The following is a 23,338-nucleotide window of genomic DNA, read 5'->3' as shown; positions in this document are numbered from 1 at the left end:
GGCAGCAGTGCTGGTGAGAGATTAATTGAATTGTTTATTTATTTAATTAGTCAGCTAGTGTGTGTATTTTTTTGGCCTTTACTTTAACAGCAGTTTTTCAAGTTTAAAGTGAAAACTAGAAGTGGGCAGCAAAGGAGTCTGGGAAGGGTTTTTTAAGCGCGTGAAGTATAAAAGGTAGGCTGCAGTATACAGCGGGCAGCGTCGGGAGCGGGCAGTGGAGTGTGTGGGAAGCAGAGTGTGAGCTATAAGACTTTGGCTCACAGGGCTTAGGCTGAAAGGGCGAGTAGGGGTGAGTTGAATTCATTTTTGCACTTTCTACCTGGTACTGGCAAGGTATCTAGAGGGGATGGGTGTGCAGGCAGTGCAATGTTCCTCTTGCACTATGTTTGAGGTGAGGGACGACGACAGTGTCCCTACTGATTACACCTGTGGGAAGTGCACCCATCTGCAGCTCCTCCAAAACCGTGTTAGGGAACTGGAGCTGGAGTTGGATGAACTTAGGATCATCAGGGACACAGAGATGGCCATAGACACAAGCTTTAGGAATACAGTTACTCCGAGGATTGAAAACAGATGGGTGACGGTGAGAGGGGCTGGGAGGAAGCAGTCCGTGCAGGGATCCCCGGTGGTCGTTCCCCTTAGCAACAAGTATTCCGCTTTGGATACGGTTGAGGGGGATGACATACCAGTGGGGAGCCGCAGTGAGAGGATCTCCAGCACTGTGTCCGTCTCTGTGGCTCGGGAGGGAAAGGGGGAGAGCGGGAGGGCGATAGTTATTGGGGACTCGTTAGTTAGAGGGATAGATAGGAGGTTCTGTGGCAGCAAAAGAGACTCACGGATGGTATGTTGCCTACCGGATGCCAAGGTCCGTGATGTCTCAGACCGTGTTTTCCAGATTCTGAAGGGGGAGGGGAAACAGTCACAAGTCGTGGTGCACATTGGTACCAATGACATAGGTAAGAGAAGGGACGGGGATTTAAAGCAGGAATTTCTGGAGCTGGGCTGGAAGCTGAGAGCCAAGACAAAACATGTGGTCATCTCTGGTACGTTGCCGGTACCACGTGATAGCGAGTTGAGGAACAGGGAGAGAGTGCAGTTAAATATGTGGTTGCAGGGATGGTGTAGGAGGGAGGGTTTCAGATACGTGGATAATTGGAACACGTTCTGGGGAAGGTGGGACCTGTACAAACAGGACGGGGTGCACCTGAACCAGAGGGGCACCAATATCCTCGGAGGGAAATTTGTTACGGCTCTTCAGGGGGGTTTAAACTAATTTGTCAGGGGAGTGGGAAAGGGAGTTGTAGTCCAGAAGTCAGTGAGGGTGGTGAGGTATTGGGGAAGGTATCAGGGTCAAGGGTGGGTACTGGTAGACAGGAAGGTGGGTTGAAGTGTGTCTACTTCAATGCAAGGAGCATCCGGAACAAGGTAGATGAACTTGGGGCGTGGATTGGTACTTGGGACTACGATGTTGTGGCCATTACGGAGACGTGGGTAGAACAAGGACAGGAATGGTTGTTGGACGTTCCGGGGTATAGATGTTTCACTAAGTGTAGGGAAGCTGGTAAAAGAGGTGGAGGAGTGGCATTGTTAATCAAGGATAGTTTAACGGCTGCAGAAAGGCACTTCGTGGGGGATCTGCACACTGAGGTAATATGGGCTGAAGTTAGAAATAGGAAAGGAGCGGTCACGTTGCTAGGAGTTTACTATAGGCCCCCAAATAGTAATAGAGATGTGGAGGAAGAAATTGCTAAGCAGATTATGGATATGTGTGGGGGTCACAGGGTAGTTGTCATGGGGGACTTTAACTTTCCAAATATTGATTGGAACCTTTGTAGGTCAAATAGTTTGGATGGGGCAGTTTTTGTGCAGTGTGTGCGGGAGGGTTTCCTGACACAATATGTGGATGGGCCGACTAGAGGTGAGGCCACATTGGATTTGGTACTGGGAAATGAACCGGGCCAAGTGTTAGATTTGGTTGTGGGAGAGCAATTTGGAGATAGTGACCACAATTCGGTGTCTTTTGTTATTGCAATGGAGAGGGATAGGGCCGTACGGCAGGGCAAGGTTTACAATTGGGGGAGGGGTAATTATGATGCGATTAGGCAAGAATTAGGGGGCATAAGTTGGGAACAGAAACTGTCAGAGAAAGGAACTAATGAAAAGTGGAACTTTTTCAAGGAACAAATACTGGATGTCCTTGATAGGTATGTTCCTGTCAGGCAGGAAGGAAATGGCCGAGTGAGGGAACCATGGTTCACAAAAGAGGTGGAATGTCTTGTGAAAAGGAAGAGGGAAGCTTATGTAGGGATGAGGAAACAAGGTTCAGATGGCTCGATTGAGGGTTACAAGTTAGCAAGGAATGAGCTGAAAAAGGGGCTTAGGAGAGCTAGGAGGGGACATGAGAAGTCCTTGGCGGGTCGGATCAAGGAAAACCCCAAGGCTTTTTACTCTTATGTGAGGAATAAAAGAATGACCAGGGTGAGGTTAGGGCCGGTCAAGGACAGTAGTGGGAACTTGTGTATGGAGTCAGTAGAGATAGGCGAGGTGATGAATGAATACTTTTCTTCAGTGTTCACCAAGGAGAGGGGCCATGTTTTTGAGGAAGAGAAGGTGTTACAGGCTAATAGGCTGGAGGAAATAGATGTTCGGAGGGAGGATGTCTTGGCAGTTTTGAATAAACTGAAGGTCGATAAGTCCCCTGTGCCTGATGAAATGTATCCTAGGATTCTGTGGGAGGCAAGGGATGAGATTGCAGAGCCTTTGGCGTTGATCTTTGGGTCCTCGCTGTCCACGGGGATGGTGCCAAAGGACTGGAGAATGGCGAATGTTGTTCCTCTGTTTAAGAAAGGGAATAGAAATGACCCTGGTAATTATAGACCGGTTAGTCTTACTTCGGTGGTTGGTAAATTGATGGAAAGGGTCCTTAGGGATGGGATTTACGACCATTTAGAAAGATGCGGATTAATCCGAGATAGTCAGCACGGATTCGTGAAGGGCAAGTCGTGCCTCACAAATTTGATAGAATTTTTTGAGGAGGTAACTAAGTGTGTTGATGAAGGTAGGGCAGTTGATGTCATATACATGGATTTTAGTAAGGCGTTTGATAAGGTCCCCCATGGTCGGCTTATGATGAAAGTGAGGAGGTGTGGGATAGAGGGAAAGTTGGCCGATTGGATAGGTAACTGGCTGTCTGACCGAAGACAGAGGGTGGTGGTCGATGGAAAATTTTCGGATTGGAGGCAGGTTGCTAGCGGTGTGCCGCAGGGATCAGTGCTTGGTCCTCTGCTCTTTGTGATTTTTATTAATGACTTAGAGGAGGGGGCTGAAGGGTGGATCAGTAAATTTGCTGATGACACCAAGATTGGTGGAGTAGTGGATGAGGTGGAGGGCTGTTGTAGGCTGCAAAGAGACATAGATAGGATGCAAAGCTGGGCTGAAAAATGCCAAATGGAGTTTAACCCTGATAAATGTGAGGTGATTCATTTTGGTAGGACTAATTTAAATGTGGATTACAGGGTCAAAGGTAGGGTTCTGAAGACTGTGGAGGAACAGAGAGATCTTGGGGTCCATATCCACAGATCTCTAAAGGTTGCCAGTCAAGTGGATAGAGCTGTGAAGAAGGCCTATAGTGTGTTAGCTTTTATTAACAGGGGGTTGGAGTTTAAGAGCCGTGGGGTTATGCTGCAACTGTACAGGACCTTGGTGAGACCACATTTGGAATATTGTGTGCAGTTCTGGTCACCTCACTATAAGAAGGATGTGGAAGCGCTGGAAAGAGTGCAGAGGAGATTTACCAGGATGCTGCCTGGTTTGGAGGGTAGGTCATATGAGGAAAGGTTGAGGGAGCTAGGGCTGTTCTCTCTGGAGCGGAGGAGGCTGAGGGGAGACTTAATAGAGGTGTATAAAATGATGAAGGGGATAGATAGAGTGAACGTTCAAAGACTATTTCCTCGGGTGGATGGAGCTATTACAAGGGGGCATAACTATAGGGTTCGTGGTGGGAGATACAGGACGGATATCAGAGGTAGGTTCTTTACGCAGAGAGTGGTTGGGGTGTGGAATGGACTGCCTGCAGTGATAGTGGAGTCAGACACTTTAGAAACATTTAAGCGGTTATTGGATAGGCACATGGAGCACACCAGGATGATAGGGAGTGGGATAGCTTGATCTTGGTTTCAGATAAAGCTCGGCACAACATCGTGGGCCGAAGGGCCTGTTCTGTGCTGTACTGTTCTATGTTCTATGAAAGAGTACAGGACCATTTGGAGCTGTCAATCAAACAGTGAAATGGCAGGTACCCTACTGTGGTAATGGGCTGTTATGAAACCAGTCATACACACTAATGTTTATGTCAACAGACAGAGTGAAACAGGTAGCAATCATTTATTTTAACACTTTGGACAGTCTATTCAAAGAGTTAAAGGGCAGGCATTTTAACTGTCTTGACAGCTTCCCATCGGCAATTCAGCATGATACCTTTCAGAGTTGTTTTTAACAGTTTTAAAAGCTTCACGGTTCCAATGATTTTATGCACTTCTTACACAAATTCATGCCTACTTTTAACAACCCCAAAGGACATTTTACCTCTTCCAAAGTGCACCTGACCTCTCCCAAAGGACTGTTTATCTCCATAAAGGTGTCCCAGCGCTTTATCCAAAGGGGCATTGTACCTCTCCAAAAGGATATTCTGGCTATTCAAATGAATCCACAACGTTCCGGCCTATTCCCACGAGGTTTAATTTGTGCAGGTCAGATTTCAGATATCGCTCATGATGAAACCGCACATGGCAGCTGCCTCTGCAAAATGCGTACAGGTGAACCCTGCCAGAGCCTGTTCCCACCCCTGTGAAAATGGTCATTACCATGTTTGGCACGCGGAGTTTGCAGATTCAGGACTCTCTGGCCATTTTCACAGTGATGGAGAGCATTCCTGTCATGGTGAATATCCAGGCCTGTGTATTTGTTTGAACATTGGGTGAGATAGCATCAAGCTGGGTCAGATATTCTGCTGGTATGCAATGTATTACATAAGAACATAAGAACTAGGAGCAGGAGTAGGCCATCTAGCCCCTCGAGCCTGCCCCGCCATTCAATAAGATCATGGCTGATCTGAAGTGGATCAGTTCCACTTACCCGCCTGATCCCTATAACCCCTAATTCCCTTACCGATCAGGAATCCATCTATCCGTGATTTAAACATATTCAACGAGGTATCCTCCACCACTTCAGTGGGCAGAGAATTCCAGAGATTCACCACCCTCTGAGAGAAGAAGTTCCTCCTCAACTCTGTCCTAAACTCTGTTCTATTCTTATTGAAACATATAAGATGATTAGAGGTTTAGATAGGGTGGATAGTGATAGCCTTTTTCCTGTGATGGAGAAATCCAGCACGAGGGGGCATGGCTTTAAATTGAGGGGGGGTAGTTATAGAACCGATGTCAGGGGTAGGTTCTTTACCCAGAGGGTGGTGAGGGATTGGAATGCCCTGCCAGCATCAGTAGTAAATGCGCCTAGTTTGGGGGCGTTTAAGAGATCCGTAGATAGGTTCATGGACGAAAAGAAATTGGTTTAGGTTGGAGGGTCACAGTTTTTTTTTTTTTTTAACTGGTCGGTGCAACATCGTGGGCCGAAGGGCCTGTTCTGCGCTGTAATGTTCTATGTTCTATGTTCTAAACTGACCCCCCTTTATTTTGAGGCTGTGCCCTCTAGTTCTAGTTTCCTTTCTAAGTGGAAAGAATCTCTCCACCTCTACCCTATCCAGCCCCTTCATTATCGTATAGGTCTCTATAAGATCCCCCCTCAGCCTTCTAAATTCCAACGAGTACAAACCCAATCTGCTCAGTAAGTATTGGCTCACTTGGACAAGGGGGTGGCTGAGGGAACAGAAACCCTGCAAAAAATATACATCGCAAAATAATACACCAGAAATAATAGAAGAAGGAAGAGAAATTGGTAAGATTCCATCTTCAATACCAATGTGATACCAAGCTAAGATGTACCAGTGAATGTGAGGGATCAGCTGGGTTGGTCCTCTTGCTCCTAGACAGGTGACATGGTCTGAGATTGCCATTAAAGGTGAATCCGTTTCTCTTCTGGTGTCTTGTCTCAGAGGTTGCTGTGCCATCAGTGTACAATTACATTTTTCAATGTGCCTTTAAAGTGGTCCAGTTGTGCTCCACTGATGTGTTGCAGAACACATCTGCCCCCAAAATCTGCTGGCAATTTCCTCATTTGAACTCAGCTCTTTCTTTTCTGAACGACATATACCTGTACTTCAGTACTTACTGAGCTGCAAGACATGTCATTCTACAGTCACCATCCCCCAAGGGTATCACAAATTCCATCCTCTCTGTACTATCCGCCTCACTCGCTATTGCCAAGCTAAGATGTGGACTGCCTCTATGGCTTCCCTGATGCACTAGACATGAGCAGATTCAAAAGTGTTCACTTTCCCCCCTCAGGATTCTTTGCTCTGAAGACATGGACTCAGACTTTCATTTCTGGGTCGGTCAGGAGAATTCCTGGCTTGGTGAACCTGACCTTTAAAAACTGCAGGCGGAACTTGTGGTTTTTGGACAGGAGGGTGGGGGAGGGGGTTGGGGCTGGACAACTCAGAAGTAGTGAGAAGTCAGAAGTGGACGTCTTGGGTGCAAATAGAAAGCGGACATTCAGAAAGGCCCACTTGAGAATTAGATCATCAGTGCTGAAATCCCTGAACCTTGGAGGAGACAGCCTTGCCTTGTCAGGTGAGTGTCCAAGTTGCGAACGTTGTCCAACTGTTGGCTGACCATGGAACAGATGGCCAATCATGAGCTTTCGTTATGGATGAATTGTCATTGTTGCCACCTATTCAAAGTGTATTCCACTGAAAACATGGAGTGGATTCTCAAGGCATACATGGAGTTGGCATCATATTGGCGCCACTGCCTGGTAAAGGTATTATACAGTCATGTAGTTAGTTGTAAAGACTCCGTGGGTGGATGAATTGATAAACAGAAACGTGATCATTATCCCATTGACTCGCCTACTTACTACCCACATATCAGGACACACCCACACTGTTGACCTTTGACTTGGTCCCCCACAATATAACAGAGTGACTAAGAGGGAGGAAACAGTCAGGCTGTCAGTGATTGCAGAGCACAGCATATCATTTCAGAGTCACAGCCACAACATACATGATACCAAGCATTTGTCAGAGCCATTGGGGGCGGCTTTACCACTTCGCCCTGTCGCAGGAGGAACCGATAAAATCGCGAGAAATCAGTTTCGTGCCCGATTTCTCACCTCTCATGATCTTACCAGCACTCGATATTCACCCATTTCTGGTGAGAGACTGAATAAATTATTTAAATATATGGGAATTTAAATGATATTAGCGAGCTTGGAACAGAGTTGTCCAGGCTCACTTGCCTTTGTGGCCTCGCTGGGAGAGGTTCTCTCCACCAAGGAAAACACCTGGTCCCCATAAACGGGGGCCAGTCGTGATGGCCTCGCCAGTAGAACTGGAGGCCATTGAGGCCCCCCACCCCCCCTCCCCCCCCCGGGAGGTCAAGGGCAAGGGGGTGTGCCCCTTGGGCAGTGACAGCCTGGCAGTGCTGGGGGCGGAGCCTGAGGGGTGGGTCCCACAGGGGCAGGGCCTGAAGGGGCGAGGACCAAAGGGGGGGGGGCATGAAGGGCCAAGGCCAGGGCAGGGCTGATGGGGCAGGCCGATGGGTAGGGAGGAGGGCCCACTGCCACTCTGCACGCGATTGTTGAGGTCTGGCCTGCAGGGGGATTGCACCCAAGATGTCCACTTCTGACTTCTCACTACTTCTGAGGTATTTCTGGGTAGGGCGTGCTCGTGATCGGCCATGGGCCGCCGGAATATCTCGGAGGGGGCTGGGGTGCTTTGTCGAGGCCGGCTGCAGCAGCAGATAGCTGACAGATCTCTTTCTCACACCTGTCAGCTCTCTGCTGGTTGCCATCGCTCATGTGCAGCCGATGCCATCCATCTCATTAAAACGGTGGTGCTTACCTCCAGTGGCATCCCTTGGGTCTACAAACTGGCTGTGTATCTGGTGAAAGAAATATGTCACCAGGGCACACCATCGTGAAAGGGCTCAATGTAAAGGTTGCTGGCTGGGAGGGCTTGGTCCCATCTCCTGGTAAAGGGTTAACCAACGGGACCTAGTCTCAGGCAAGGACAGCGTTAAGGTTATGGTTGCAGTGGCTGGCCGGGAAGTTAGGGTCCCTTTCCTGGGCAGTGGGGTTAGGGTTAGGGCTAGGGTTAGGGTGAGGGATACAGCCGCTGGCCGGGAGGTTCAGGATCCGTCCCCCGGCAGAGGCCATTCAGCTGTGCTAGTTCTTTGAAAGCACTGTTCAATTAGTCCCACTGCCCGCCTTCTCCCCATAACCAGCTAATTTATCCAATTCCACATTTGGTCTACTTCCACCCCTCTTCCAGGCAGTGCATCAGCACAACTCATTGCTCACATTCTTTTCCCCCTAATTTCTCATAAAGTTCTTTTGCCAAACATTTTAATTTTGTCCTCCTTAGTTATTGCCACTGGAAAAATATTTTGCTTATTTATTTGTTTAGAGGATATGAGCATTGCAGGCAAGGCCAGTATCTTGTGCGCATCCCTCATTGTCCTCAAGAAGGTGACAGTGAGCTTGAATCACGGCTGTCCATCTGGTGTAGGTATACCTATGGTGTTGTTAGGAAGGGAGTTCCAAGATTTTGACCCAGTTCTAACTGTCCAATTAAAGATGAAGAGTGGGTTCTTGAAGCAAATAGGAGGCTGCAGCCCTTTTTTGCAGGGTTAGGGAGAGAGAGGTGGAACCTCCTTGTTTGAGGCTCTCTCTCAGCAACTTCAAATTTGAACTAAGAAATGCTCACAGCTTCCCGGGCCACCATTGTGGAATGGTTACATCTTCATGGTAGTCCACGACTGCAACCGTGGCCAAGAGAGCAGGAAACGGAGGGCCTCATCATTATCCGGAGGCAGTGGCCTCCCAATCTGCTGTTACAAAGCCACCTCTGGGTAGCTGACATACTCCTGAGACCACAGGGGCCCGGCCCACTGGGGCCCACAGGCCAACCGAACAGAATAGCAAGACATGTGGCTGAAAATTCAGAATCCAGTTCTTCAACTCTGTGAAAATTCAGGCTGTTTTCCAGTTCTACGCAAACCCTTTTTCCAGTGGTCACTTCTTAACCAATATGCCGACTCAAATAAAAGCGTATCAATTTAAAATGACATAGGCTGGAATCTTCTGAACATTTTCATCAGCAGGGTCTTCTGGTCTTGCCGATGGCGAATCCCCACTATGGATTTCCCAGCAGCGGGGCATGCAGATAAGGGAACACCCCGTTGATAGTGGCGGGATCTTCTGATCTCACTGCCGGCTATTGGCGGGCTGCCTCCACCGCTGTGAAACCCACTGCATGAAAAATCCCACTCATATTATTGTGTTCATCACAATATGTTTAATCTCACATATACACAGTCAAAGGAAAAAATCATCGTTGCTGCAGGTGAAATATGCTATGTACCAAATCAAAATGATTGCGAGTGAGATTTGTTAAAGGGTCTATTATTTTACAGATCGAAGAGTAGACTATCTCCCAGGATTCTCTCAATCTCCCACCCTAACAAGAAGCTTTCCGGAATACTTGAGGAAATGGTGTGAACAGATATTGCTTCTGATCTTCCAATGAACTTAGCACAGTAATTAGGTGAATCTCTGTGGAAAATCTACCCCCCCCCCCCTCGCACCGCCCACCGCCCCCCCTTCCCCAAATCTCACATTTGTGGGATCGGTGGCACAGTAGTTAGCATTGCTGCCTTACAGTGCCAGGGACCTGGGTTCGACTCACAACTTGGATCACTGTCTGTGTGGAGTTTGCATGTTCTCCCTGTGTCTGCATGGGTTTCTTCCTACAGTACGAAAGACGTGCTGGTTAGGTACATTGGCCATGCTAAATTCTCCCTCAGTGTACCCGACCAGGCACCGGAGTGTGGTGACTGGGGGATTTTCACAGTAACTTCATTGCGGTATGAATGTAAGCCTACCTGTGACACCAATAAATAAACTTTACTTATTCTTCTTTGCTGCAGGATTGCACTAAAGTGTATATTTCAGATGAGATCATCAGGCGGTGACAGGATGGGTTTATTTAACATCAAATCATTCACTGCAGCACGTTTCCCCCACATGGTGCAAGTGAATAGCATTTTCACTGTTTAGCACTTTTGCACATTATTCAGTGTGATTCAATGTGGCAATGATCCTGTCGTATTTACATACTTTAGTGTGAAAGTTGGAATAAGTACTGCTACTAAACAGATGCTTTACAGGCTCACAACAAATCCTACCCTCCACATCAAACCCATGGCGATGTTGTTGATTCTTAACAGCCCACTGAAAAGGTCCAATGTACCAAACCGCTACTGAAACAATATGGACTGCAATGGTTCAATAGGGCAACTCACCACCACCTTCCAAAGGGCAATTAGGAATTGGCAAATGATGGCCTTGGCAGCGACGCTCACATCCGATCGACAATTAAAATATATAAATAAAGTATGCACACGCTCACATAGGGGGCAATCTTACCAAAATAATTCTAAGTCTAGAATGGGAGTGAAAACGGGAGAGTTTGGAGAGGGTACAGAAAAGATTTAGAGAGGCTTTGGAGAGGGTACAGAAAAGATTTACCAGGATGTTGCCTGGTATGGAGGGCATTAGCTATGAGGAGAGGTTGGAGAAACTTGGTTTGTTCTCACTGAAGTGACGGAGGTTGAGGGGAGACCAGATAGATAGACCTGACAAGATTATGAGAGGCATGGACAGAGTGGATAGTCAGAAGCTTTTTCCCAGGGTGGAAGAGTCAATTACTAGGGAGCATAGGTCTAGGGTGCGAGGGGCAAGGTTTAAAGGAGATGTACGAGGCAGATCTTTTACACAGAGAGTAGTGGGTGCCTGGAACTCGTTGCCGGGGGAGGTAGTGACTTTTAAGGGGCATCTTGACAAGTACATGAATAGGATGGGAATAGAGGGATATGGTCCCCAGAAGGGTAGGGGGTTTTAGTTAAGTCGGGCAGCATGGTCAGTGCAGGCTTGGAGGGATGAAGGGCCTGTTCCTGTGCTGTAATTTTCTTTGTTCTTTGTTCTTTGTTAATTTCACATCCGTTTTTTTGGCGAGGCCACCAGTCGAATCTTATGGCACTCTGTGCAATAAAAAAGCCTCGATTTGTTTCTGACCAGGAGGGGGCACGAGGCTGAATACGCTGGACATCTGGTGCCCTTAAGATTGCGAGGGGTGAGATGTTGACTGCGAACCCGATTTCTCAGCTCTCTCGTGACCAGTTCACCCCGCCCACGGGCCAGTGGGGCGAGAAGGTAAGATCACAGCCATAATACATACAATACATTTCTCTAAACGTCTGCTTGGTGATGTCACATCCAAAGTACCACACACTAATTTATGGCAATTTAATCTCCAATAAAGGCACTGAGAATAGAATGTGAAATGAAGGTGGAAAAATGGGACCGGCTGCGATCTAATGCATGAATTTCTGATGTCTACTCCCATCATGAAGGCTAAAATGGAAACATTTTCTGATGATTTCATTTTGCATGCATCATGAAGTCCTTGGCAGTGTAAATACTCCCTCATTTATATAAAATGTGCCAAGATTAAGAACTTGGGGTGTCATTTATGATTTACGGTGCTTGAATTAATATCTGGGTCCCACATTTACTGACAATTTACCAACAATTGGTCTCCTTAGGAAGGATATTATTGCAATAGAGACAGTGCAACGAAGGTTCACCAGATTTGTTCCCGGGATGGCAGGACTGTCTTTTGAAGAGAGATTGGGAAATTGGGCATGTGTTCTTGATGCGCGTTATCATACACGAGGCTTGATGCTCAGGAAATAAAGGCTTTTATTTGCTGTAACAAGGCAGCTACCAATTATATACACGATCCCAGACTGAGGGGTCCCAGCCAGAGCAGGGACCTTTATACCTCTCCCAGGAGGCGGAGCCCGACTGGGATGTACCACAATACTACAATACAAAGGTGTAACAACCCCACCCTAACCCCAACAGCAACAAGTAGCACAACCCATCCCTAACCCAACAGCAACATATGTACATACTTGTAGTACTGGCCAGACCCTGGCTCAGTACTATCCAGTGGGAACCAACGATGGTTCACCACAGTTCTCCAGAGTTTGGAAGAATGAGAGGTGATCTCATTGACGCGTACAAAATACTTAAAGGGATAGACCAGGGAGAAACAAGTAAGATATTTCCTTTGGCTGGAGAATCAAGAACCAGGGACACAATTTCAAAACAAGGGAGAAGCCACTTAGGATCGAGATGAGGACAAATTTCTTTGTTCAGATGGTTGTGAACCTTTAAAACTCTCTAACCCAGAGGGCTGTGCAAGCTCAGTCATTGAGTACATTTAAAACAGATCGCTATATATCAATGACATAAAGGGATATGGGCCAGTGTGGGGGAAAAAAGGCATTAAAATGGATGATTGTACTGAATGGCGGAGCATGCTCGACGGGCTAAATGGCCAACTCCTGCTTCTATGTTCCTATGCCTGGACAGAGGTCAGTGCTGGGTAAAGTGATAGATTGGGTGAGGTTGTTGAGCAACACTTCAACGGTAGAAAAATGGTAAACATTGCCAAACTATTGTTGAGCAATGTTGGATAAGGATAAATACATTCCCAAATCCTAAAAACTCAGACCAAACAAACGCAACCTCAAAGGGATTAACAAACAAATCCAAAGTGAGCAAGAGGGAAAATAACATGTAGAATTTTGCAGGGAAAGAGATATTGTGGATGAATAAAAAGGTTGTTGAAGCATGTTTATAAAGGTTCTCATTCAGGCAAAGAAAAATGAGAAAAACATAGTATCTGGAGATAAACCTGTTGGAAAGTAATTCAGTGGTGCACAACAAGAGGGTAATCAAAGAGACGAGAATCTTCAAAGATGCAACTAAAATTGAAACTGAGAATGAGCACAAAATAATAAATATTAGTATGTCAACACCTTTCAAGTATTTACAAATGAAGAGAAGGGCACATGCTCTCGCGTGACAAAGATATCCCAAGTAAAATTAATCATTTCATTATAATTGGGATGGAAATCCGATTCAGGCTAAATTAGCTAACTACAAATAAATCTCTTGGCATGGATAACATCTGTTGCCCGAATTCTGAGAGAGACGATAGGGAGGAGATTTATGAGGTGCTAACAATCATTAAGAAGGACTCACTGGGCTGTGGGAATGTATGGGGAATTTAGAAAGAGGCTATTGGAATTGAACTGAAAAAAGGCCAACCAGAAACTGCAAACAATAGACTCACTCTGTAAATTTATGTAAGTAATTATCAGGAGCAATCATAGAACAATAGGATCCCGACAGTGCAGAAAGAGGCCATTCAGCCCATCAAGTCTGCACTGACTCTCCAAAAGAGCATCTTACCCAGACCCAACCCACCCTACCCCGGTAACCCCATGCATTTACCATGGCTAATCCACCTAACCTACACATCTTTAGAGACTAAAAGGCAATTTACCATGGCTAATCCACCTCACCTGCATATCTTTGGACATTAAAGGGCAATTTAGCATGACCAATCAACCTAACCTACACATCTTTGGACAGTGGGAGGAAACCAAAGCACCCGGAAGAAAACCTATGCAGATATGGGAGAATGTGCAAACTCCACACAGTCACCCAAGACTGTAATCGAATCCTGGTCCCTGGTGCTGTGAGGCAGCAGTGCTAACCACTGTGCCACTGTGGCTTCCTGTACATTGACCATCTATAAAAACAGCAGCCATTGTGGACTCAGGACTCCATCCGGCCTGTCTCTTTGACTTCTCTTAGCAAGTAAAGACCCAAGTAGACGATGGGATGCCCTGTGCTGTGGTGTGCCTCAACTTCCAAAGGGCATCTGATAAAGTTGTAAGTGAAAAGCAATTAAACAAACTCAGGAATCAAGGTAAATCCTGGCAAAGCAGAAGAAACTGCTTGAGGACAAGGCACACTCACTAGCAAGTGGACTTGGGGCCAGAAGAGATGATAAGTTATTTTAATTATTTAGTTTTGTTTCCCATGGGCCAGAAGAAAAAGGAATGCTCATTTTGGCCGAGAAGAAATCCATGAGCCAACCCATCCTAGGCTTGCTTTCTGTTATGTATTTCAGTGGTTGCATGATTGCTTTAAGAGCCAGCCACGAGTTGATAGTGATGTGATTAAGGAGGTTTCACAGGCTCCTGTTTTAGTTTCATGTTCTACTCTGCACAGGAACAACTCCAAGGATAAACCTGTTTTGTAATTTTGAATCCACATGTGTAATCCACATCTTTTTCTTTTTGTTAAAGCCCACAACCCCTAACATAGTTAGGACATTATAAAAAGGAAATTTGCGACTAGTTGGTATTAACAATCTCTCAGACCCCAATTATAAAGGTCCTGTAACAGCTCTCCTGAACACCATGGGCGGTGTTCATTTTACCATAACTAGTGAATGCACTTGCCTTAATTGTGAAGCGTGCCCCATCGTGGTTAGCAGTGCCAGGGATCCAGGTTCAATTCTGGTCTTGGGTGACTGTTTGTGCTGAATTTGCACTTTCTCCCTATGTCTGCATGTTTTCCTCCGGGTGTCCTGATTTCGTCACACAGTCCAAAGATATGCAGGTCAGGTGAATTTGCCATGGTGAATGCACGAGGTAATGGGGATAGGGCGGAGGGGAGGGCCTGGGTAAGATGCTCTTCGGAGAGTCAGTGCAGACTCAATGAGTTGAATGGCCTCCTTCTGCACTGTTGGGATTCAATGGTTTTCTGCTTCTAATTGACTTCCAATGCTGCCAGGCCCTAATAGCCCCACTGCCCTTCCAACCTCCGGTTTTCAGTTCTGTGTGAAACCCAGGACAATCTCCAGATGCTGCCAAAATAAGGAACAATTTCTAATGTCAATAAAGCCTACCCAATACTAATAAATACCAAAAGCTAGGCATTCTTGACATTAGCTATCAGAAATGTTTTGGGAGCAGAGTTTCCATCCACCTTTTGTCAAAAATGACGCTATTCCAAAACTCTAACGATGGGGCACGCTTCACAATAGAGGCAAGTGCATTCACTAGTTATGGTAAAATAAGGCATGCACAAAGGAGAGTACACAGAATGATAAAAGTATTTTACTCCCAACCCCCTCAACAACCTCATTAAAATTTACTCTGATACTCTGGTGAGGCAGTTACCATCAGAGCCTTAACCACAACACTCCAAGCTTAGTGACTTGCCTCTAACTGGAGACCTTGCCGAACATTCATGATGTTCATAGAATATTGGACCGAGTTATAGAATTCAATCTTGCAAGTGCTGTTGAAAATCCCCAGAGAACCATTTAACCATTTGAGAGTTTGACTTATTTAGTCCCTGTAAATTAACAATCACTCATGGGCATTAAAACGATGGCGGAAGAATTTTCTGAGGATGACACTTGCGCCGCTGTCACAGCGTACACTGAACTGCAGCAGCAACACTCTACATTTGTGAGTGGAATATCTGACCACACATGCAGTGGAGTTAGGACAGTGGAGTGTGAGGAGCTCGGAGGAGATTTCCAGCAAATGTGCCCTTGGCAAGAGCAATATCATTGGAGGTCTGCTAGGATTCAGAAAGGGTTTGTTTAGGAAATGGATATAAAATCCCCTTGAGCATATTTTAAATCGCACCCGTGACCAGATATTCAGGAGAAGTTTCCACTTACAGTTTAAGGAGAGCAAAGAACTGTAATAGATACATTGTACTATCCCCATCGCATTGGCAGTGCATGTATTCCAGAGGCCATCATAGATCCAGCTTGCTGTAATTAGTGTAGTAGATGTGCTGGAGATCCTCCACTCATTGGCTGTCGTGGAAACAAAGGTAAGGACCACTCCCACGAAGGCCAGAGATAGAGAGAATACCTGAATGACAGTCACTCCCATTTCTTCCTATCGCTGAATAAGCGAATGTGAAGCAAGAGAACCTGAAGCTCTTTATCTGCAGAGAAACAAATAGAGTGAGCGTTAGTTATGTGTCTAGCCCTGGAGTTTGGGAAATAGCCTCCTTGTTAAAGTGATAGAGTGTTGGTCGGATCAGGATGAACGTGCAAAGCAATGGGAATGGACCACTTTGACCAAACATTTGCATAAATAGCATTTTCTGTTTGTGAAATACTCAGATAAGTGCGTTATTTTTACATAAATAAAGTAAGGACTTTAGAATCTTACGTAAGCAATTGAATGTGTTGCACGATTCATTTTCAAAAAAATTGGGATGCACTATCACTGGTTCTGGATTTGTTAGTCATCTGGAAAAAGTTATTTTCATTATTCGAACACACCAAGACTTTACCTTCTGCAAATCATGTTGATTTTTTAAAATTGCATTTCGATTGATTTATTGGGGAAATCTGGATGACTCGAAATAAAGGTTAGAGCAAACTGGCCTTTGGCATTTCTCCCCAACACCTTTCACTCATGATTTATTACATGCTTTAAAATTCAATTAGCTACAAATCCATTTTTAAAAAGTTGATTAGTAAATAGTCATTTATTAACAGTTGGAAACTTCTGGTATTTTTGAACTACAGTTTGGTTCATTAAACAAGTCACAAAGTAGTTTTGAGATTTCTTTTCCTATTACCTCCTCTCAAACTTAGCCACATCTTAGTCACATCTCATGGAACCTTGCATTAACTGAAAAACAATTATAAAAGTGACCTTAAAGCAGCCTCTATAGCTTATCAAAGCTGACTGCCTTGATAAAAGCCTTTGTAAATCATAGAATCCCTACAGTCCAGAAGAGGCCATGCAGCCAATCATGTCTGCACCGGCTCTCTGATAGAGTATTTTACCTAGACCCTGTCCCCTGCCCTATCCCTATAATCCCACACATTTATCATGGTTAGTCCATCTAACCTACACATCTTGGAACACTAAGGGGCAATTTAGCATGGCCATCCACCTAACCCGCACATCTTTGGGCTGTGAGAGGAATCCGAAGCACCCGAAGGAAACCCATGGAGACACAGGGAGAATGTGCAAATGTTTCAAAAGCTATAATAATCCCAAAGCAAAAGTGGTTTTTCTTATGGTTTAAGTTTGAATATTTCTATTCACTCCCCACAAGAACAAAGAAATAGAAAAAAAGTAACCTGCAATCCTCTTCCCCAAAGTCTCTCAAGATGTGGCTAATTACGGATTTCACAACTGAGGCTGGATATGCGAGGGCAGTAAGGGAATTGGGTAAATAGTGTTAAAGTACAGGTTGGCCATGGACTAAATGACTGACACAACAAAGAGAGGCTGAATCGTCTCCCCCTGTATCTATGATATGGTGATCTACTGTAAGTTAAGAGTAAGTGTTAACTTGCTTTAATTGGTAGCACTCTTCCTTCTAAATCTGAAGGTTGTGGTTTCAGGTCTATGATTTGAGCATACAATTCAGGTTGACATTTTGCAACAGTACTGAGGATATGTCGCACTGTTGGAGGATTTTTTACTTAATGAAACATCAAACTAAAATCTTATTGGTTATGTTTTGGCACCATTCGTTGAAGAGCTGGGGTTTTCCCAATCTTCTGGCCAATGTTCCTCTCTTAAAACATACTGTCACCACCAAAGACAGGTCAACTGGTCACTCAATTAACTATCATTTATTTAATCTTGCTGTGTACAAAATATTTGCAAAGAAATATTTGCCAAATGCGTGTAATTGGGACAAGCTGGGAGGGCCCCATGGTCAGCATGGACAGGACTGTTTCTGTGCTGTTTTGCTCTCTGACTCTATGGGCGGGATTTTACATCCGCGCTCGGGCGAGATCGTAAAATCCCGCCCGAAGTCAACAGAGATTTCCATTCTGCGAGCAGGAATCAGGGAGGGCAAGGCAGTAAAATTCCAGCCTATGACTCTAAACCAGCAGCTGCATTGCATATCACAATAGTAAGCTGTTGATTGTAAAGTATTTTGGGATGTTCCATAGTGCTCTGTATAATCCAAACACTTTCTTACTTATATCATGCCCAGTAAAGGCATGTCATATTCCAAACTTTAAAAACGGGCTGTATTCAGTATGGAATCTTCTGAAACTGCCTTTCCTTTTAAAAATGGGATTAAAAGCTATAAGATAGCTGGCTGGGTTTCAGGTAGCTTTTGCAATTTCTGCATTGACTCAAAACTTCAGAAGGCTCCAAATATTATGGGATGACCATGAGTGGAGCACTTCCCTAGAATGGATATACCAAAACAAAACTGTTATTGGAATTCACACCTCCTATTGTTTGTGGACTTACCCAAATCTCCAAACCTATGGACAAGATGCACTGTACCCCAGCTTGAAACTTAACAAAGAGAACTGTAGAGAAACCAGTCTAAACATAAGTAGATGTGAATGGTCACCATCCACACTACACCACCCCATCCACCTCCCCCTCCCCCTCCCCCTCCCCCCCCCCCCCCCCGCCCCCCCCCCCCCCACCACCCCATCCACCTCCCCCTCCCCCCGCACCCCCCCCCCCCCCCCAACCCCAGCCACAGCCCCATTGTGTAGCAACAGCTTCAAACTTCACATCATTCTGGGCCGACAATAGAAGTAGTGATCATGTGGCCACCTGATCAAAACTGTCTTCAGATAACTTATCTTGTTTCAAGCACCAAGGAGAAACAATTCAGTCTGCAAACTAACAGCAAGAAACTGCAGCAACAGCAAAGATGGCAATGTCCATGCTTAAAACTGAAAACTGTAATATAGTTCAGTCTCCAAATCTGTTCATTTTCAGGTTCACCACGATACAAAACTGATCTCCAAACAATAAGACAACAAGCAAATAACTTTCTGACCTGCTAAAAATCCATCCCTTTGAGGGAATCCTCAACAACTTTGATATATAACTTTGGACATTGAATTCTCACGGCTACTGGAAAAACCCTTTACTTCATCAAGTCTGCACCTAGATGAGCCAATCATGGGACTTATGAACTGTTCCTTTGTTTATGATTTGTAAAATTGCACTATCATCTTTAACAATACTTTTCCTCAAGTGTGTGTGTGCATGTGTGTGTGTGTGTGTGTGTGTGTGTGTTTGTGTAAGATATAGGGTGGGATATTCCGGCCGCGCTCACCCCAAAACTGGAAAATCCCACCCGAGGTCAACGGACCTTTGCATGGTCCACCCCCTCACCCATTATGATTCCTGTGGTGAGAAGTTGGGAAAACTCCCCCCGTAGTGTTAGATTTTTGGGCTGAACATGTGAATATCTAATTCTCTTTATTTAAACACACAAAAGCTTGTTTTTCAAATTGCCCATACACTCAAGGGTTAAGAAGCACACACATCTTCCCTTACAAAATAACAATGATTGTAGACAGTAAGGGAACAGAACTGGGGTTACAGTTCTCTTTTATCCCTATCCATAACACTTAACCTTTTGTTACGATCTCAGCTGATGTTCCCACTGAGCAAGTCGGGTCTGAAAGTATAAGCTGACTTGATAGATCCTAAAGTCACTGAACTAATAATTCAGAGACCCAGGATAATGCTGTGGGGACCCTAGTTCAAATCCTACCGTGGCAGATAGTGAAATTTGAATTAAATAAAAATCTGGAATTAAAAGTCTAATGATGATCATGAAACCATTGTTGATTGTCATAAAAACCCATCTGGTTCATTAATGTCCTTCAGGGAAGGAAATCTGTTGCCCTTACCTGGTCTGGCCTACATGTGACTCCAGACCCACAGAAATGTGGTTGACTCTTAAATGCCCTCAGGGTTGTGCTTGAAATGCTGGCCTAGCCAGCCCAATGGGAGGGAAATGGAAGAATTTCCCACCTGTCTTTTGGGCATACTTAGTACTTAGTTTCATGAATCTCCGGCACTCTGCATCACAGAGTGCCTCAGAGAGATTCACGCTAGTAAGTGGGAGGTGGAGACTGAACCTGCCCGAGAGACCAGAATCAGCATACTGAGTAGGCCACTGACAAATCGGTGCATGTGCACTGCCCCACCCCACCTTCGCTGGCCTCCTGATCACTGGCCTCCCCGATGTTATCCTCGACCTCCCATCGCCAGCCTGCCTGACCACCCCCCCCCCCCCCAATTGCTGGTCTGCCCGATACCTCCCCAATTGCTGGCCTGCCTGACATCCCACCCGCGCCCCCCCACCCCCCACCCCCCCGTACCCAAGGCCAGCCCCAATTACCAGCCCTCCCTTTGCCAGCCTCGAACTCCCCTCCCCTGTTGGCCAGCCCCGATCACCCCCACTCTCCTTCCCCCATCAATCCCATTGCAGAGTGCACAGCGGGTTTCCCTACAATCAACTGTTGCTGTTTCCCTATTATCAACATCCTAGGAGTTACATTGACTGGAAACTAAACTAGACCAGCCATATAAATCGAGGCCTTTATCAATTGAGGGATTGAGTTTAGGAGTCCGGGAATAATGATGCAGCTATATAAGACCCTCGTCAGACCCCACTTGGAGTACTGTGCTCAGTTCTGGTCGCCTCACTATAGGAAGGATGTGGAAAAGATTGAAAGGGTGCAGAGGAGATTTACAAGGATGTTGCCTGGATTGGTTGGCATGCCTTATGAGGATAGGCTGAGGGAGCTCGGTCTTTTCTCCTTGGAGAGACGAAGGATGAGAGGAGACCTAATAGAGGTGTATAAGATGTTGAGAGGCATAGATCGGGTGGACTCTCAGAGGCTTTTTCCCAGGGTGGAAATGTCTGCTACGAGAGGACACAGGTTTAGGGTGCTAAGGGGTAGGTACAGGGGAGATGTTAGGGGTAAGTTTTTCACACAGAGGGTGGTGGGCGAGTGGAATCGGCTGCCATCAGTGGTGGTGGAGGCGAACTCAATAGGATCTTTTAAGAGACTCCTGGATGAGTACATGGAGCGTAATAGGATGGAGGGTTATAGGTAGGTCTAGAAGGTAGCGATGTGTTCGGCACAACTTGTGGGCCGAAGGGCCTGTTTGTGCTGTAGTTTTTCTATGTTTCTACAAATACTGTGACAATAAGAGCAGGTCAGAGGTTGGGAATTCTGTGGTGAGTAACTTACCTCCTGACTTCCTGACGCCTGTCCACCATCTACAAGAGACAAATCAGGAGAGTGTGATGGAATCCACTCTATTTGTTTGGATGAGTGTGGTTCCAAGGACACTCAACAAACGCAACACCATTTAGGACAAAGCAGCCCACTTGATCAGCACTCCACCCACCAACTTCAGCATTCACTCCCTTTGTCACTGACACACAGTGGCAGCAGTGTGTATGCCATCTACAAGATGGACTGCACTCACCAAGGTTCCTTGAGCAGCATCTTCCAAACCCGCAACCTCCACTACCTAGCAAGACAGTAGGTGCATGAGAACACCACAGCCTGCAGGCCCCCCTCCAAGTCACACACCATCTTGACTTGGAACAATGGGCAGAATTTTGCCAGCACATCCGCCCGAGGTTCATATGATCCCATCCGAGGCCAATGGAGAATGCGTTCTCTGAGCCTTGCCCCCCCCCCCCCCCGCCCCAGACTCAGGGCCTATATTGCCATTCTTTCACTTTCGCTGGGTCAAAACCCATCCTAACAGCACCATAGGTGTACCTACACCACATGGACTGCAGTGGTTCAAGAAGGCAGCTCACCACCACCTTCGAGAGGGCAATTAGGGGTGAGCAAACAAATGAAGGCCTAGTTATCATCTCGACATGAAATGAAAGAAAATGAAAATGAGAAAAATTTAATTAAAAAGTGAGATCTAATTAGTAAAATATACCACTGATAATTTGTTAAAGAAAGAAAGATTTGCATTTATGTAGCATCTCATCTGCCCTCAAAGCACATCGCAGCTAATGAAATACTTTTGAAGTGTATTCACTATTCTAACACAGGAACCATGAGAAACTAAAATATTACAGCAAACTCTTACAAACGGCAAAGGAAAAATGAGCAGATAATCTGTTTTTTGGGTGATTGTTAGGGGATAAATATTGACAAAGCCACCTGCGAAGAACTCCTACGCTCTTCAAAATAGTGCCATGGGGTTGTTTTCACCCACCTGAGAGGCCAGAGGTGGCCTCGATTTAACATCTACTTCTGAAAGACAGCACGGCACTCCCTCAGTAGTGCGCTGGGTTTCCGGCCTTGATTTAGTGCTCAAGTCCCCAGTAGGAGATTTGAAACAAGAACCTTCAGACTCAGGAACCAGAGTGCTACTACTAAGTCACAACTGGCGTCAAGTAGTCATTATTGTGATTGAACTGTCTTATTTCAATTAATTTGAAAGTGATACCAACAACTGGTGCAAAACAGTGATCCAATCTGTCAGATAACGGGCTGTTAAAACAATGCTCACAGTAAAATAGTCTGAATTCTAGAATGTTTTTACCTCTCTGTGTCTTTCAGTCAACACAAATGTCCTTATGCACTGTCTGTTGTGCAAAGAGCAAGTGATAGGAACTATCTCATCATTCTCTCCCTTTCTCGCACACTTTGAAGTACAGATGGAACATCCATGGGATGACGGTGGTGACCTTGTTTTTGTAAATAAACCCAGATTTTGCAAGCCCTCCCACTGCTCAGCGATCAGACCTCACTCTCCAAAGAGGTCAGAGTGCCAGGGGACATAAGCGATGAACAAATGACTGAACATTGAACTTATCCCACAGTCCAGAGATAAAGACCTGCATTGCCGTAGCGCCTTTCACCCAAACACACAACAGGCCGGATTCTTTGACCTCGCTTGCTACGGTCCCGTTGCAGTGAATGGAAATTTGGCTGAGCGCCAAATTCTCACTGGCAGCGGCAGCGGGACATGAATGTTCAGAAGATTCCAGCCAATATGTCACAGTAAATGTATTACTTTACAGTATAGTCACTGTTGTAACATCAGAAATGCAAGTTACATTCTGTTCAAAACACACAGAAAATAGTGGACAGTTGGAACTGATTACTACAGTGCCTCTGTCAAATCAAGATGGTAAAGATGTCATAGAATCATTGAAGTCCTACAGTGCAGAAGGAGGCCATTCAGCTCATCGAGTCTGCACAGACAACAATCCAACCCAGGCTCTATCCCCATAACGCCATGTATTTACCCTGCTAATCCCCCGACACTAAGGGCAATTTTTAGCATGTCCAATCAACCTAACCTACACATATTTGGATGTCGAGAGGTTAGTGAAAGATTGTGGTCAATTTGACTCTACTGTAACGGAAATAAAAATGGGGAGTGATATGAAATGGGCTGCCGATTTGTTATCATACCTT

The 23,338-nt window shown here is 45.6% G+C and overlaps 1 protein-coding gene across 1 annotated transcript in view; it reads right to left on the bottom strand.

The window, feature by feature from the left end:
- LOC144491431 (claudin-15-like) overlaps positions 1–22,586 on the bottom strand; it is a 45,917-nt gene extending 23,331 nt beyond the window's left edge. Inside the window, exons 1-2 of the mRNA XM_078209243.1 lie at positions 22,458–22,586; positions 15,797–16,071 (exon numbers count right to left, since the gene is read on the bottom strand). Of these exons, the coding sequence (XP_078065369.1) occupies positions 15,797–16,016 (220 nt within the window). The 5' untranslated portion in view covers positions 16,017–16,071; positions 22,458–22,586. The remainder of the gene's footprint in view (positions 1–15,796; positions 16,072–22,457) is intronic.
- Positions 22,587–23,338: the final 752 nt, after the last annotated feature.

This window comes from Mustelus asterias, chromosome 3 (genome assembly GCF_964213995.1).
Source record: "Mustelus asterias chromosome 3, sMusAst1.hap1.1, whole genome shotgun sequence".
In the NCBI taxonomy this organism is placed as follows: Eukaryota; Metazoa; Chordata; class Chondrichthyes; order Carcharhiniformes; family Triakidae; genus Mustelus; species Mustelus asterias.
Note: the sequence above shows the minus strand (reverse complement) of the source record. Positions and strands in the feature narration are given on the sequence as shown.